The sequence below is a fragment of the Camelus ferus genome, chromosome 22 (assembly GCF_009834535.1).
Source record: "Camelus ferus isolate YT-003-E chromosome 22, BCGSAC_Cfer_1.0, whole genome shotgun sequence".
In the NCBI taxonomy this organism is placed as follows: Eukaryota; Metazoa; Chordata; class Mammalia; order Artiodactyla; family Camelidae; genus Camelus; species Camelus ferus.
The window spans coordinates 18,226,324-18,244,748 of NC_045717.1; the positions used below are offsets into that span (position 1 = coordinate 18,226,324).

Below are 18,425 nucleotides of genomic sequence, written 5' to 3' on the forward strand. Positions count from 1 at the left end.
TCCACTGCTTCCGAGGAACTTCAAGTTCGTTAGGGACACTTTATGATCTGCTACCACATGATCACCACAGTAGACCCACCTCTCCTTTGTTGTGATGAGGATGAGTGTTGAAAATTCCTGCAAAAAGATGGGAACATAAATGTGCACAAACATCCCTTTCACATTTTAACTTAAGTCAAGTATGTGAATTTGTTCACTGGGCCCTTGAATGCGTGCCAAGTTCTTTTCTCTGCGCGTGAATGCATTGGTGGTGGCTCTGTAGCAACTGCCTGGCCTCAGCCATACGCATAGGCTGAAATCTTTGCTCCAGTGTGTTTCATTAATGTGGAACAAAAAATTAGGGATCCTTGCAAAACAATCTAGGTGCAAAATAAGCATGCATACTACCACTGAGCTATATACTCTATCCCCTTGACAGCACTTTTTTTTTTTTAAGTGATTCCTTTTTATTATTAAGTCTTTACAAACTATTCAGCTTGAATTTCATAAAACCACATTTCCCTGTCTCTTCCTTTCACATTCCCTTCCTACTCCTTCCCTCCCTCCCTCCCTCCCTCCTTCTCCTTCCATCCCTTCCTCCCTTCCTTCCTCCCCTTCTTCCTTCCTCCTTCCCTCTCTCCCTTCTTCCCTCACTTCCTTCCTTCCTTCCTTCTCTTGTAGCTTGTTAATTTACGTATTATTTAGATGATACAATTGCAGTAGCAACTACAATCAGCATAATCAGGTTTGGGATTACGTAAAATGACTCAACTTAATTAAGCAGAAATGTTTCATCAAGCTAGTGAGTAGCCTTTTAGCCTAGGGCATTCAGTGTACTGGGACAGCAGTCAGTATATTTTCAGGGGAAACAGAGTCTATAGATGAACCTAGAGAGTTGGTTAAGGTTTTGAAGAGTAAAAATTCTTTTTTTTTCATAGTAAAAAAAAGAAATTATGGAGCTTTAGAGCTAACAGTGTTTTGAAAGCCTATTTGCCCTCAGCAGTCGCTTTGCAGGACAAGAAATTTTATATTTTCTTATGTTCTAGGCAAACTGTCACTGCCAATTGAAACAGTTTTGCACCCTCTGTAAAATATACATTGTTATATCACGCCAAACAGTTGTTAAAAAGTTTATTCAAAACGCAAACTTCCAGACAAAGCCAGGACTATTCAAAGTTACGCTGTTTTCATAGAAACGACAAAGGTGTGATCACATGCCTCCTTGATGGAAAGCAGGGTGTGCCAGATACTTATTCCTGGAGTTAATATGATGACAAGAAAAGCGAGTTTATAAAGTAACACGCTGACATGAACCAATATAAAAACACTGACTAAAGGAGTGTATATGAGAGAGTAAGGTTTAAAGGAGTGCAAGCACGTAGGCAGGTCCTGATACTTTTCTCAGTCATCCATTTAAAATCGCTAATGGGTATGACCCTAGCTTTATTTCCGCACCTATTTAGAAAGTCCCCATTATTTATTGGGGCTAAACAGCTTCGTATCAAAGCCCAGAGAAAATGGGTCTTTATTGCATTCGTGCAAGACTGCCAAAGCCTGGTTGCGTTTGCCTTTCCAAGTCCCCATTTCCCAGTGGGTATATTTACCCTTTCTTTCACTTATGAGCCTTCTCGGGAGCCACAGTTTCTTTGCATGTAGGTCTCACAACAACTCAGAGAGGGAGACGGTGTTGGCCACAGCTGTCGATGAGAAGACTGGGGCTGAGAGAGATGCTAGGGGCGCTCAGCCTGCAAGTGCTCGGTCCCTCATCTGAACTGAGATTTATTTTCACTCTCACTCTGTTGCCTCTGAGTATGGCCACGCACACCCCTTTATGAGCTGTGGCATTGCAAAGCTAACTGTGTGCTGTCAACACGTGCTAGGTAAAACTCTTCAACTCCAAGTGTTTTAGAATCTTATTTCCCTGCCGTCCAAGGAACATTGTCCTCTGGAAAGATTTAAGGTTTGCTGAAATAAATAGAACATCGTACATAGGTAGGTCTGTATAAGAAAGGTGGTAGGTGACCCCAAGGTGCTTCAAGAACAAGGAAGAGGTGCAAATACTTGATATGAGGAGCAGGACCATTAGAGGGGAGAGAGGCGATGAAAGGGGGCTTTTAGGAAGGCTAGCAGGATAGCCTCAAGAGATCTGCAGCAGAGACTTCTCTGACTTTTCAAGGCTTTTTAGAGCTGGGTTTGAGGTGTCTGCGAGGTGATTCTCAGGCTTCTCTGGGCTGCGCGTACTGCTGTGAGACCCTGGCGACACAGCTGCAACTGTCTTTGGTTGTTGACATGAAGTCCTTGGTTACACTAGGGCAGTGGTTCTCAGCCTTAATCATACATCAGTGTCCCCAGGGGGCTGGTAAAACACCAGGGGCTGTGCCCATGTCTCAGAGTGTCTGGGATGGGGCTTGAGAATCAGCCCTTCTAGGAAGTTCCCAAGGGGGTGCTGCTGCTGCTGACCCAGGACCACACCTGGAGAACCGCCACATTGGAGAAAGCTGTTTACCAGTGTCCACCAACCACAGACCCTAAATGCATTTTCTCCACATGTCCAGCTACAGAGGGTCTGCTCCCTGTACCTTTTGTCCACTCAGAGGGTATAGAATTAGTCGCAGTCACTTCTCTCTCTCTCCCCCTCCATCCAGGAAGGAAAGAAAGAAATTTCTCTTCTCCGACCCCATCCAACTCACTCCCCTTCTGCATCCTCGGCTGACTTACCAGGATTGTATTATCAAGAGTATGGCCTTGGCATACTCCTTCTCCACGGACCCGCAGAGGATTCTGAGGTCAGTGCTCAGCCACCAGGAACGGCTTGAGGAGACCACTCAGCTGTGACGGCCAGGGTGAGTCTGATGCGGTGGGGGGAAATCATGTGTTCCCACCCCAGTCTGGGGTGTGTGAGCGGGGGACCAGGGACACAGCAGGGTATTTATGGTTTGTGGGCTCTTGGGCATTGCAATCCCATGGCTTCTTGTTTAGAAAGAAGATGCTAATTATTTTCTTTTGATTCTTGCCACTTGTGGCCCATTCTCAGGGGTATGTTGCTTTGGGATGATGGAGTGAGTGGGGAAATGGAGACGTCACTAGGGATTCACTCTCACTAGGATAGCCCCACCAGTGCAGTGTCTCCTCCCAGCCCAGACTGAGCCTCGTGGAAGTTCTCAGGCAGGGTGGTCTGGAGGTCCAAGCCCCTCGGCCGGGTGCTCAGATGCCTGAATTGATGTCCTTTCACTCATCCCATCACGATGGAAGGGAATTTACACTGTTGGGTTCACCAACAAAAACTCCTAGAAAGTAATAAATGATCGATAAATATATGTCAAGTAAGTAAATTTATCAAACACTTCTTGACCATAGGTCGGGTGCTGTGCTTGGCACGGGGGTTTCACACCACATCCTTGTTAAAAACGACTTCTTGTCAGCCACGTGAAGGGATCCGTCTTCAGTAACCTGTTGTATCTCTACCAACCCCACTTTGACCGGGGATTAGGGAATCTCTCTCCTATGCTTGCCCACCAACAATTGTGGTGGACTGTGTTCTTTGGTGTTGGGATGTCCGTGTCATGACTCCCATTTCTGTTTCCCCAGGAAGCCTCTCTGTCTCCTGGAACATTTCTACTTATACTTTCTTCCCAAAGTTTTTTTTGACGTCTTAGAAATGTTAACTTTTAAAATGTGTAATACTAGCTCTTGGTTAAGAAAGCAGTCATGCAATGAAATAATGAAATTCTCTCCCCCAATCCGCATCCTCATCCCTCCAGTTCTTAACAAGCCTCCCTCAATGGATAACCCTTGTTCATGGTTTCTTGTGTACACTTCCAGGGTTTCTCCACAAACACACACACACACACACACACACACACACACACACACACACACACACACACACATTCTTCCACTTTTTTGTACATAAAAGTAGCACACAGTAATACTGCTTTATTTCTCACTTATCTTGGCGATATTTTCATATCCTTAATATTTTCAAAGCTCCTCATTTTCCATTGAACAGCATTAGCTAACACCTCTATTGCATAATATGAATTATCCTTTCTTTTTTGGGGGCAAGAACACTTACAATCCAGTCTCTTAGCAACTTTGAAGTCTATAAAACGGCGTTATTGACTATAATTAGTATGCCGTGCGTTAGATCTTCAGAACTTACTCATCTTATAAGTTGCAGGTTTGTACCCTTTAAAACATCTCCCCAGTTTCGCAGCCTCCTAGCCCCTGGGAAACTACCATTCTACCCTCTTTTTCTACAAATTCAGCTTTTAAAGATTCCACATATAAGTGATTTCATACAATGTTATTGTTTCTCTGTCTGGCTTATCTCACTTAACATAGTGCCTTCAAGGTCTATCCATGCTGTTGCAAGTGGCAGGATTTCCTTCTTTCTCATGGCTGAATAATATTTTTATGCTTATTTCCTATTTATGGCAAGTGATACTGACTTTCTGCTTATCATAATTGGTAACCATTTCCTTTTAAAATAATTTACTGACATATAATTTGCACACCCAAAATTTACCCTTTGAAAATAAAAGATTCAATGGTCTTTGGTGTATCTGAAGAATTCCGTTACAATCACAGAGGGAGTTTTAAAAACTTTAAGATAGTTTTATTCACTGCAGAGCAACCAAGATACTATTTTTTTAAAAACAGCTTTATTGAGATACAATTCACATACCATCTAATTTACCCATTTAAATTGTTCCATTCACTGTTTTTTAGTATCTTACATTGTTAATTTTAAAAAATTGTGCTAATATATATATGATATAAAATTTGACCTTTTAACCATTTTAAAGCGTACAATTCAGTGAAATGAATTACATTCATAATGTGCAACCAACACCATTACCTATTTCTAAAACTTTTTCATCACCCCAAACAGAAACTCTAATCACTAAATAATAGCTGCCCCCAGCTACTGGTAACTTCTAATCTACTTCGTGTCTTTACAAATTTGCCTATTCTGAGTACCTCATATAAATGGAAGCATACACTATTTCTCCTTTTGTGTCCAGCTTATTGTGCTGAGCATAATGTTTTCAAAGTTTATCCACGCTTGTAAAAACACTCGTTATTTTAACAGAGAGAATTTAATGTGAGAATTGATTATACACGTAGTGGGGGATTGGAAAGGCAAGAAGGCAATACTAGGGTTAAAACAGAGATAGTTCTTGTGGGAATCGACTGACCGGACTAGACCTGGGGAACAAAGGGAAGAGTTGAGGCTATCAGATCCTAGAAGCACAGAGGAGGGAGAGGAGTGTGCCACATGGATCTGGTACCCAGCCTATGAGGAGGGGCTGCTCACTAGCTGGTGCTGGTATATTTCAGGGGGCCTGATAAGGCTGGTTCTGCGTGTGGGCCAAAAAAGTTGAAAACTGGAATGATCTGATACTGCTGGCTCCCAAGACAGGAAGATTCAAGTCCTGTGTCCCTCCTCCTCCTTCCTGTCTCTCTCTCTTGTGTCTCATGTGGTCAGAACGTAACCAGAAGCCAACTGGGCATAAGGAACCCAACTTGAGGCCATGGGTGTGGACTATGGGCAAAGAAGTTAAATTAATTGGCCAACTGACCTCATTTCCTATAATTGATCACCTGTAAGGACAACTTCATAAATAGCTGAAATGTTTTATTTCCCAAGTAGCCGAACCAGTCAGAATGAAGGCAGACCAGTTTGTATTCCAAGTTCTCAAAGCTAGACATCCCATCACTTTTCTTGAGTCATGTGCTGAATGGGGGCTTTTAAAATGGCTTAGGACATTGATTCTTGTGTTTCCCTTGTTAGTGGATACACTTTTTAAAAATTAAGAATTTTTTTAGTTAAAAAATTTTCAGCTTTATGGAGAGATAATTGACATAGGACATTGTGTAAGTTTAAAGTGTACAACATGATGATCTGATACATGAATTTATAGAAAAACGATTAGGTAGATACACTTTTAACATGATCAAAGTAAACTTCTCCTAGACATAGGAAGTGGATTTGTTTTTGTCTCACAGATTCTGTGAATTTCTTACTTGGCTGCTAGGAGCTTCATATTATCTTTCATTTTAATGTGTGCTTGTAACCTGGTTCCTCTACACCTTTAACATTTTCTGGTGTATCAGCCAGCATAGGTTAGGTTACACTGCAGTAACAAATGACCCCTGAATCTCACAGGCTGATGACCACAGAAGTCTAGTCTTGGAGCCAGGCAGTGGAAGAGCTAGATTTTAAATAAATAATCACAAAGCTAAAGACGTAATTTTAAAGTATGACCGTGGTTTGAAGAAAAAGTCTTCAAAGAGCAGTAAACTTGGATCTTGTCTGGGGTGATGGACAGGGAGAATTTTCTGGAAAAAAAAGATATTTGAGGTGTAATATGAATGACAAAGAGGTGGTTGGGAGAAATGATCTGGACAAAGGGACCTGAGGGGAGAAAGAGCCTATCTGGGGGAATAGAAGGCCAAAGTCCCTGGGGGCAGAAACAGGAAGGGAGTAGAGATGAGAACATCAGAACTAGAAGTTGAATCAAGACTTTTTACTTATCCAAGGAGCAGTAGAAGACCACTGAAAGATTTTAAGAAGATGCACAGCAAGCCAGATTTTTATTTCAAAAGATTGTTCTGACTGCTGGTGGAGAATGGCTTGTAGAACAGGTGGTGGACAGAGGAGAGGTGGATTCACTGTGAAGGTCACACAGCATGAACTGCAGGACCCTCACTTTATAGGCCCCTCCAAGGCCCTGGGAGAGGCCTGACAATGGGCTCACATGGCTGCACTAATGCTGTGTTAGTACTTTTGTATTTTTCTTAAGGAAATACACCTCCAGCACCAATTGCGTGTGTCCCACAAAACCCAGATCTTCCTCTGACACTCAATAATAAACTTTCAAATCTCTACTAAACAATTGCAAGGGTGGGGCAAACTGTGAATCAGAGGCCTTGGAGAATTAAGCCATGGATTTCATCACCGTGCTGCCTGCTGTTTCAGGCATGGTTCTTGGTGGTGAGCAACTCTGGCTGATTTCAGCAAAATGGGAATTTTTTGGAAGGATATTAGGGCAGGGGTTAGCACACTTTTTCTGTAAAGGGCCAGATAGTAAGTATTTTCAGCTTTGCCAGCCGTGGGTTGTCTGTTGTAACTACTCAAGTCTGCCATTGTAGAGTGAAAGTAGCCATTGATAGTATGTATATGAATGAGTATGACTGTGTGCTAATAAAGCTTTATTTATAAAAACAACATGCAAGCTAGATTTGATGAGCAGCCCATCATTTGCTGACACCTGTATTCAGCCGGTTGGACCACAGCTGGACCACTGTTTGGATCATGGGTGTCAATCATTGGACCCCTGTTTGGACCACAGTTTGCCCATGGGTGGGTGTACAGGAGTCAGTACATCCTGTACGTCACCCTGGATCTACTTAGCTGTGTGTACTCATCCCTTGTCTTAGGGTGAGTACTTTCTTTACCATCCTTACTCCCACTGACTGCTGCCATGGCTTTTACAGAGGAGCTCTGGGTCTATTACTTAAACACCTGGTGACCATACACAAATCACTTTCTAATGAAGGGGTTCAGCTGGATTTGGAATGATATGCCTATGCTTCCTGGGGTGCTGGGAAGAGAAGGACTAAGGCTATACTCTAGTTTGGTAGGAAAGAAGCCATGATTGATTAGTCATGTCTGCCATGGGCGCCTAGATAGAGAGAGGTGGCATGCTTGCTAAATACTTGTGATCCTGTAACAGATTGATCTCCAAGGTCTCTTCGAGTTCTGAAATCTACACTTCTGTGTCTAGATTCTTCCTTGGGGACATTCTAGAGATGGACCAGTCAGGTAAAATATAGCCATAGCCACTTGGTGGAAGTGTGGCCTCTAACTTTACAAATTCCCAACACATCTGCTTTTATGAAAAGGAAGAGTCTCCGGATTCTCTGTTCATGATAAACATACCTGGGAGGCAGCTGACCATCAGGAAAAAGAAACTAAATTCATAATGCCTTTCACACCAGCCTCACTATTTAAGCACAGAGCAAAGATTCCAACACATTCTTTTAAAGTTGGACAACTGTTTATTGAACACCCATTAGGTTGATCAAAGACTTGTTCCCTGCCCTGGATAAATTATAATTTCAGTGTCTCATCTTAGGCGAGAGAGCAGAATCAACCAGAAAGAATATTAGGAATGGTTTTCTGGAATAAGTAGGGGTTGGAGGTAGTGGGAAGAGGGTAAAGGGAGAGAGTACACTCAAGCTTGGGGCTTAGAGGCAGAGATGAGTAAGAAGACAATAGTCTTGTTGGAAGAGTGAATTCAGAGTGGGGAAGGTGGGAAATGAGACTGACTGCTGGTAGAGGGTAGAATTGTAAAGTTATGAGAAATCAGGATGTGGAGTTTGGTCTTGATCTCTAAATAGTGAGGCACCACTGTGTCTTCTTGAGTGTTCTAGGGTGATCAAGAATTGTAGATGGTGTGGAGGGCAGAGGAGGGGTGAGATGGGTGGGCACAGAGGCAAGGAAGGAAATTGGTGCAAAGATGCAGGCAAGCAAGGAGGGGACAAGAGGATGACTTGTAAGGGAAGACAGGAAAGAGAACCGTTTCAAAGCCAGTCAGGCTAGTGGCATATGAAGGATGCAGGAAGAGGGGAGTCCTAGCTAACCACAGAGGTTTGAGGTCCAGGGAACACTTGGAGGATGGACTAGGAACTAAAGACTCATCTTTAAGCCATGAGTTTTCAATGATGGTGGCCATGACCACAGGTTGTTTCACTGGGAAAAGTCAGGGCTGGAGATAGGTAGACATGCATTATAGACTTGGAAGACAGTGCCTCTAATCCAGCTAATAGCCCAATACCAGAATTCCATCGAAGTAACCTGGCCTTGACTGCTGGTTTGTTGAGGATTTTTAGACATCTTCCGGGAGCTCCTACCTCCAAGGTCAGAAGAACTTTTACTAGGCAGCTCCTCTAGTTAGAAAAGTTTTCTGATGGACCAAGACTTAGTAGGCAGTGGAAAGGGGGCTGGGCTGGAAGCCAGATCTTGGCCCTGCCACTCACTTACTGTGTGGTGTTTGACAAGCCATTTAACCTCTCTGGACCTCGGTCACGTTGTCGGAAAAATAACCAGGGTGACACTAGGGGATTTGCCATAACTCCAACATGCTCTGATTCAGAGTGGTTGAAAGTTGAAACTGTGAGGATGGGTGAATGGATGGATTGTCCTGGAAAGATGGCAGAGCCCAGAGCCTTGCAGTGGGTGGAGGTGGCATTAGTTAGGAGGGAGAGATCCAGAAAAGGAAGAAGCAGCTCCATTAGCCAGAGAGAGTCCATGAGGAGAATGGTGTCAAGGCACCGGCTTGCTAGCCAAGAAAGAGGGGTCTTGGAGAGAGAACAATTCTTGCCTTGCTGAATTTCCAGAGGTTGGGAGAGAATCTCTGGGAGATGGGAATGGATGTGGTTCTCAGGAGGAGGTTATAACTCTTAGTGAAATTCCAGAGCCAGTGAAGGTTTGATTGGAGTGGGAGGTGCTGAGTGGGTACTGGTTTAACGGTGGAAAATCTTGAGCTTTATCCAGTTACATTTGTATAGGTATGATTCATGGCAGAAAGAAGAGGGTTTCAGCTGAGCATGAAACCAGAGAGTGGGATAAATGAATGCCCTCTTAGGTTGCATTTATAGAGGTAGAGAGTCCAGCCTGAGGGAGGTGATGTTAATGTTACTGCCATACCTTGTGCTTGGTTTTAGTTGGCTCACCCTAGGAAGGACAGGGATAGATTGAAGGAGAACCTGCATGAAAGGTGTGATGAAAGAGAGGCTGGGTGCCATTTAGCTTTGGGAGAAGTAGTGAGAGCTGCCTCTGAGTATCTGTGGGGCAGAGAGAGCACCTGAAACAGCCCCTCCGTGCCCTTTCCACTTCTACTGCAGATACAGCCGTTTCCGAAGAGTGCTTTGGATTTCGGGGTTCACTTTCCTTGCTTCCCCTTCTTGAACCAGCTCCTCTTTTGCCATGCGCCGGGTCACCTGCAAGAACAGATGTGGTCAGCTTGGGGCTGGGCCTCTGGCGGAGTTGTGTAATGGGCTTATTGGGAGAAGATTAGAGAACAGGGCTGGTGGATCTCTGTGTCCTAAAGCGGGAGACCTTTACTGTGTCATCCTACACCATAATCTCTATGGAATTATTGGTCGGACATTCTTGTTATATATATATTTTCTTAACCCCCCATAATAACGCATAGCCATCAAATTGTCCAAACGTTGCCTAAACATTGGTTAACCCTGAAGGGTTTGTTTACAGAAGTTTATCTGTATTTCACCTAAATTATCTCACATACCATGGGCTTTGGAATTTCCTGCATTAGGGAAGGTCATTGTTGGGAGATGGGCATGCTAGTTTCTGTGCTGGGACCCAGGTTATCTTTGGAGCTGGGGGCAGGGGAGGGGGAAAATGCAGAAAGGTTTGGAAGAGGCTCAGCTCACTCTGCTTGCCCCCTGCAGGCTGGGTGGGGGGTTCCAAGTACATTGTCCCAACTCACTTCTGTCAGAAGCTCCAGGATGGGTCCTCTCCTATTCGTGAACACATCAACCAGGGTCTGGATGAAGTAGGAGCCCTTCTTGTCATCTCTGTAGGCAATGTACCCTGGGAATTCCAAAGAAGAAGGCTCAGGGGAGCTCCAATGGGGATGGGAGGGGATGTGTGTGTGTGTGTGTGGTACAAGAGGCCTTGGACAAGGGTGGGTCTTGGAGGAGTGTCTCAGGGGTCAGGAGTAGTGGGCAAGGTGGAGGAGCAGGTCACTCTAGGTCAGCTGGAAGCTCATACCCTCCACAGTGGAGTAGACATGGAGGGTGTCTGTGTACGTTGGGATGGTTTCGGGACTGTATTTCACGACCATCACAGAATTGTCTGCACCTACTGTTTCGCCAGGGTCCCTTTGTTCTGAAACATCAAGAAGAGGAAAAGGCAAAATCAGAGAGAAAGATGGAGAAAGGAGAAGGCCGTAAGACTAATGGGCAACCCAAGGCTTAGCTGGGGCTCCAGATCTGGGACGGCGTTCTGTGTTCTCGGTTCTGTCCCCACCTCCTCGACAGGCCTGCACGATGTACACCTTAGGCTTGGCTCTCAGGGCTCGACAATTCTTGTTGTTCAGAACCTGGAAGAGGTCTTCCAGATCGACCATCTCCTCATCCTCCCCTTTGAGGCGACCTTCTAACCCGTGTGCCATGAGCACCACAAAAGCACAGCTGACAAAGTCTTCCCGGGCATCTATGGCTTCCTGGAATTTTTCCAACTCTTCCTTGAATTGCTGGAGTGAGAGGAATGGCCAGATTCAGATGTGGCCCCAGAGCCCACCTTCCTTCCAGGCCAGTCCCCTCCCCTGCTGGCCCGGGGCTGGCAACACAGTACCTGGGCGGTGGGGTCTCTCTTTATGGTGCTCTCAAATCCCAGCTTCTGGAACATGAGTTCCAGGGCATCCAGGTCTGCCTCTGAGCCTTCCCGGGCTTTGGTGACACACAGTGTCAGGGCTAGTCGAGAACCTGACATGTCGTATGCTTCCTGGGCCAAGAGAAGACAAACATCATCAAAGGAGGCGGGAGGTCAAGGAGAAGCAAGAGCTGAGTTTCACAGAGGCTTGGAGTTAGGGTTGCTGGGTAAAACACAGGATGCCCAGGCACACTCAAGTTTCAGATTAAAAAAAAAAAAAACAAAAAACGAAGTTTTAAAGAATAAGTATGTCCCAAATATTGCATGGGCATACTTACACTAAAAAATTATTTGCTGGTGATGTGAAATTCAAATTTGACAGGGCATCCTTTATTTTTATTTGCCAAACCTGGCAAGTCAATCTGGAGTCCAGCTCTGTTTTAGCCCTGAGTGAACTTGGGTGAGTCACTGCTCCTATTCGAGCTTCAGTTTCCAAATATAGACAATGAATGTGTGTGTGCGTGGTGGGGAGGTGGAGGATTTTGAAGGTCCCTTTCAGTTATCATGTTTGGTGGCTTTGTCTCCCTCTCCATCATTTTCTGAGCATTACTTTCTTTCTTACAGAAGTCTCAGAATTTCTGAAGCTAGGACTGAGATTCTATGTTGCCCCATCCGTGGAAGAAGGATATTGGGATCAAAATGTCTTTTTAGAAGAGAAGCAGGATACTGAGTACCATAACGATAAGAATCTTATCATTGAGACAAATGTAGCAGGGGTCCCTCCCCTCTTCCCCTGACTGCCACAACTTGGGTTCCACCTCTGAGTCTTTTTTTTTTTTCCATCTGAATGATCACTGAGCACCTTATAGCTCTGAATCCAGGTCATGATTTTTCACCCACTCCACTTTTCTGAGACATTAAGCTCCTCACCTCCCGTCTTCTTAGATGCTCCCACCCTTCTCCCCACACACTGCACCCAGCTTACCTCCTTCAAAGGCTGAGGATTACTCATGTCTTCTGATTCTGAATATGGCTTTCAGCACCCTTGGCTGATCCTGGGGAGGGTGAGGGTCAAAAGAAGATAGGTTGAAGACAGAGGGGCTCTGGAGATGGACTAGATTGCCTATTTGGACTGAAAAAGGCTCCAGTGGCGGGGACTTGGTTCATGGTCAGCCCTGAGCAAGAGATAACCATGAAGTGTATCCTCTCTAGTATGATACACTGGTGATGTGCACCCCTATGTTTACTGCAACATCATTCACAATAGCCAAGATGTGGAAGCAACTTAAGTGCCCATCAATAGATGAATGGATAAAGAATACACACACACACACACACACACACACGTATACACACACAATGTAATATTACTCAGCAATAAAAAGAATGAAATCTTGCTATTTGCAACAACATGGATGGACCTACAGGGCATTATGCTAAATGAAATAAATCAGACAGAGAAAGACAAATACTGTATGATTTCACTTATATGTAGAATCTAAAAAAACCCAACAAAACAGAAACAGAGTTATAGATATGGACAACAAACAGGTGGTTGCCAGAGGGGAGGAGAGGTGAGAGGGGTGAGAGAAATAGGTGAGGGAGATCAACAGGTACAAACTTCCAGTTACAAAATAAATGAGTCATGGGTATGAAAAGTACAGTGTGCATGTATCTTTTTGAATTAAGGTTCATAGTAACACTATTTACAAAAGCCAAGACATGGAAACAACCTAAATGTCCATTGACAGATGACTGGATAAAGAAGCTGTGGTATATATTTACACAATGGAATACTACTCAGCCTTAAAAAAGAATAAAATAATGCCATTTGCAGCAACATGGATGGCTCTGGAGAATGTCATTCTAAGTGAAGTAAGTCAGAAAGAGAAAGAAAAATACCATATGGTATCACTTGTATGTAGAATCTAAAAAAAAAAAAAAGACAAATGAACTTATTTACAAAACAAAAACAGACCCACAGACGTAAAAAACAAACTTATGGTTACCAAGAGGGGAAGGGAGTGGGAAGAGATAAATTGAGAGTTAGAGATTTGCAGATACTAACTACTATATATAAAATAGATAAACAACAAGTTTATACTGTGTAGCACAAGGAACTATATTCAATATCTTGTAGTAACTTATGGTGAAAAAGAATATGAAAATGAATATCTGTATGTTCTTATATGACTAAAGAATTGTGCTGTACACCAGAAGTTGACACAACATTGTAAACTGACTATACTGAAATTTTCTTTAATACGAGATGATGGATGCACACTAAACTCATTATGATAATCACTTCATGATGAATGTAAATCAGATCGTTGTGTTGTACACCTTAAACTTACATCGTGCTATATCTCCATTATATCTCAATAAAACTGGAAAAAATAATATGAGAATGTCATCAAAGTGGGGAACACTACTTTGCTCCAGTAGGTCTCCAATCTGAACAGATCAATCCATCTCCCTCTCTCTACCTTGAGCATGAATATCTAAGTTCTTCATTCTCATCTCTGAGTCTTGTTCTACTCTCCGGCTGGACAGACTGACTTTTGCCATATTCTTGGCATTTTTTCATCTCTTGACCTTTTCTTACATTTTCTTCTCAGCCTAGAGTGCTTCTTTACTAGTCAAGACCCTTCTCTGCCAATTTAGGGGGGATCAGGTCTGTTATGCCTTCCCCTACATCCATTTATCCATCCATCCATCCAACCATCCATCCACTCAGCCATTCATTCATCCATCCATCCATTCATCCATCGATCCATCCATCCATCCATCTATCCACTCAGCCATCCATCCATTGATCTATCGATCCATCCTTCCATCTACTTATCCATCCAATCATCCATATATCTATCTACCCAGCAAATATTTTCTGGGTGTCTATTATGTACTAGGCACTTGGAGAACACTACCTGAAAGACAGACATGATCCCCGCCCTCATGTAGCTCTAGTCTAGGACAGAATGAACATTAAATCTCTCTCTTTCCTCCCTGGTTACACACACACACACACACACACACACACACACACACACACACACACAGTGTGGAACCAGTGCTATGAAGAAGGAGGAGCCAAATACTTCGAGAAAGTGGAATGAACATGGAGTCTGGAGCCAATTCAGAATCAACTCCTACCTTGGCCCCTTCCCAGCTGTGTGACCCTGAGCATCTCACTCTTCTTTCTGAGACTCACTCTTCCCATTTGAAAAGGACCTAGAAAGAGCACTAGATGCTTTACAGCAATGGCACAGCAAGGTAGGTTTTACGACCCCTGTTAACCCACTGGAACCCGCCTCTCCCTTGTCTGGGCTCCCACAGCGCTGCCTGTTTATACTTGTGCTATAGCAGTGCTTTTGATTTTTATTTTAGTGGCTGAATGGACAGCTCCATTTTTAGGGTTGAAAGCCTGACTTCTTTATCTCTGTCTCCATCAGGGTCACCAGTGTGGGAATGGACACAGACCTGGTGTCAAGGAGAATTTATGAGTAAACAAACAAGCAAACAAAACCACAAATGAATGAATGAAAGAAAGGATGATGTGGATGGATAGATGTGGAAATTTCTTCAATTTGGCCCAAACTGGCCAGAGCATCCATTCATGCAGGGAGAAGGGGGGAGGGGAGAGAGAAGGAGCGAGACAGAGTTAGAGAAGACCTAATATTTTCCAAATCACTTACTGAATCTAGAAGTAGTTGCTCCTTAAAGCCAGGCTGTCCCACCACTCTCCTAGCTGCCCACAGAGCTGGGCACCGAGGAGGGGTCAGGCCCACGTGCTGACCTTCGAGTGGGACCTTCCCGGTTTTCTGCTGACAAGCATATGAACTGGGAAGCACAGCTGTCTGGGCCTTTATTGCCAGTAAGTTTTCTGTTGCTCAAGAAACCTTATGACAGGAGGGACACACCCTTGGCACAGCCTGTGTGAGGAAATAGAAACAAATGCCCATGGAATTGATGGTGAAGCTCAGCCGACACCCTTGGGCTAAGGAGGCTGAATCGGAGCATCAGATTAGTCAGGGCTTTTATGCCAGCCCAACCACAAAGCGCCCCCCAGGTCCAGCTTACTTGTCTCATCGATCCAACATTTCCATCATTACACTTGCTTCCATCCCTTCCACATTCAACTGTGGATAATGCCAACTTCCTTTGTTTATCATCTCACCGAGTCCTCAATTGCCCTAAGAGATCAGCATTGTTGCTCCCATTTTACAGACGAAGAAACTGAGACTCACAAAGGCGAAAGGACTGCCTAAGGTCACCCAACCAGTAGTTAGTCTAGTTGATATTCAAATCTAGGAGGGTCCAGCCTCAGAGGGTCTGGTCCAGCTGCCTCAACTGATGCTTCACAGCTGATTCAATCTCTCTTCTCTTCCTTATGACCTTCCTCTTCTATTCTTTTTAATTTTAATTTTATTTTACTTTTAAATTCAATTTACTTTCATTTTATTAAAAATTAAAAAATTCAATTTTAAAGGTAACACTCCATTTAGAGTTATAACAAAATATTGGCTGTATTCCCCGTGTTGTACAAAACCTCCCTGAGCCTATCTTACACCCAATAGTTTGTACCTCTCACTCCCCGACCCTTATAGTTCTCATTTCCCCTTCCCTCTCCCCACTGATAACCACTAGTTTATTCTTTATATCTGTGAGTCTGCTTCTTTTTTGTTTGATGTATTTTTTAGATTCCACATGTAAGTGACAACATATGGTATTCGTCTTTCTCTGTTCAACTTATTTCACTTAGCAAAATTCCCTTATTTTATGTAACAGATTTAATGAGATATAATTCACATACCATACAATTCACCCATTTAAAGTGTACAATTAATGGTTTTACTGTAGTCACAGAGTTGTGCAACCATCACCACAGTCGATTTTAGGACATTTTTATCACTTCAAAAAGAAACATTTATGGAAAACAGTATGGAGACCCCTCAAAAGACTAAAAATAGACTTACCCTATAATCCAACAATCCCACTCCTGGGACATATTTCCAGAGGGAATTTTAATTCAAAAAGATACATGCACCTCAATGTTCATAGCAGCACTATTTACAATAGTCAAGACAAGGAAACAACCTAAATGTCCATTGACAGACGACTGGATAAAGAAGTTGTGGTATATTTATACAATGGAATACTACTCAGCTATAAAAAGAATAAAATGATGCCATTTGCAGCAACATGGATGGACCTGGAGATCATCATAGTAAGTGAAGAAAGCCAAGAAGAGAAAGAAAAATACTGTATGATATCACTTACATGTGGAATCTTAAAAAAAGTCAAATGAACTTATTTACAAAACAGAAACAGACTCACAGACATGGAAAACAAACTTATGGTTGCTAGGGAGGGGAAAAGTGTGGGAAGGGATAAATTGGGAGTTCGAGATTTGAAGATATTAACTACTACATATAAACTATATAAACAATAAGTTTATACTGTATAGCACAGGGAACTATATTCAATACCTTGTTGTAACCTATAATGAAAAAATATGAAAAAAAATAGTGGTGATGTTTGCACAACAATGTGAATGTACTTAATGCCACTGAACTGGATACTTAAAAATGGTTAAAATGATAAATTTTATGTTATGTATATTTTACCACAATAACAAAAATTAAAAAGCAGGAACATTCTCATTCCCCTAATTCATCCTTTTGTTTACAGGTAACCAGGCACCAGACTGGGCGGTTTTTCTCCAAATCTCCATTTCTGCATTGGCTTACACATTTGTAGCTATTACACATGTTGGCTCACTCTACCAAATTGTCCTGTTACCTGCTTTGTTCACTTAATTATGTCTGAGTCATCTTTCCATGGGAGTCCTTATGAAAAACTCATTTTTAGTTTTCGTAAAAAATTTTTAATTGAAGAATAACTTCCATTTATTGTGCTGCAGTAAAAAGAGCAGAAATCGTAAGTGTGGAGCTCAATGAATTTTCATTCACTGAACATATCCACGCAACCAGGACCTGATCAAGAAAAAGAATGTGATCTGATTCCTGTCCCTACCCCCCCACTCCTGCTTTGCTGAACAACCTCTTTGATACAGAACACTATAGATGAACTTTACCTGTTTTTGGTACTTTATGTGAATGAAATCACACAGTATATTCTTTTCGTGTCTGACTACATTCACTCAACATTAATTGTGTGAGATTCAGCCGTTTTTTTGCATGTGTCTGTAGATCTTCAATCTTATTGCTTTATTTCTCCATCTTTTTTTCATTACTGCCTCTGCCAGAAGCCATTTTAGACACTTTTCTTAATTGCCACTCCATGAAATCTAATATCACATATATACTCTATGTATCTACCTACCTACCTACCATCTATCTATATATCTATCTCTATTTATATCTGTATGTTGTATGTATATCTGTATATTTTTTACTCCCCCAGACCAGTTTTTGCCCTTGTGGAGGTAAAATACTGCTCTTGCCGAGGACGTGTGCTTTGTAGTGTTCCATTGTGTGAATCTGTCAAAACTCATTTTTCCAAACATGATGTCACTTTGTCCTGTGACGATGTTAAAAAGCACACATTGTTTACTGGAAGAGAAACAAAAACCAGAGAATGACTTAATCAGACTGGACCCAAGATCTGATCCTCATCCCATGCCAGACATTTTAGCTAAGCTATGCATCTTCTTCCTTCTTGAAATCTTGTTTTTTCCTAGAGTCTGGTAAGTTAAGAAGACCAGATCTATGGGGAAGAAATTGGGAGTGCAGGTGTTTGCAATGATGTGCTGGAAAATGTTTAACAACTGGTTTGCTCTAAACAAACAACAAACAAACCACAAAAGCAAGAAAGTCCTGGCTTGGGGTGTTTGTCAAATGCTGTGGTGTAAACACTCCCATGGTGGCTGATTTTAAGTTACCAACGTGACATCACTGAATGTGGAGGTGGGAAGAGTTGGCTGCAGCACACCACTGAGTGTCTAAGAGAAAGTACTTAAGAGGGTCCGACCTCATGTGCACAGGGTTGAAGAGGGTGTCTCCTGAGGTCATTT

At 42.9% G+C, this 18,425-nt stretch overlaps 1 protein-coding gene and 1 long non-coding RNA gene across 2 annotated transcripts in view; one reads left to right on the forward strand and one right to left on the reverse strand.

The window, feature by feature from the left end:
* Window positions 1-2,495: 2,495 nt before the first annotated feature.
* Window positions 2,496-18,425, forward strand: part of LOC116659025 — a 28,321-nt gene continuing 12,391 nt past the window's right edge. Inside the window, exon 1 of the long non-coding RNA XR_004314298.1 lies at window positions 2,496-2,822. This is a non-coding gene — a long non-coding RNA (uncharacterized LOC116659025). The remainder of the gene's footprint in view (window positions 2,823-18,425) is intronic.
* Window positions 8,027-15,281, reverse strand: CASP14 (caspase 14). The gene is made up of 7 exons (XM_006189381.3): window positions 15,085-15,281; window positions 12,375-12,444; window positions 11,372-11,521; window positions 11,045-11,270; window positions 10,787-10,903; window positions 10,503-10,606; window positions 8,027-9,990 (listed from the first exon to the last, which is right to left on the reverse strand). The coding sequence occupies exons 2-7, from the start codon at window positions 12,399-12,401 to the stop codon at window positions 9,886-9,888; spliced, it is 729 nt and encodes a 242-aa protein (XP_006189443.1). The 5' UTR covers window positions 12,402-12,444; window positions 15,085-15,281; the 3' UTR covers window positions 8,027-9,885.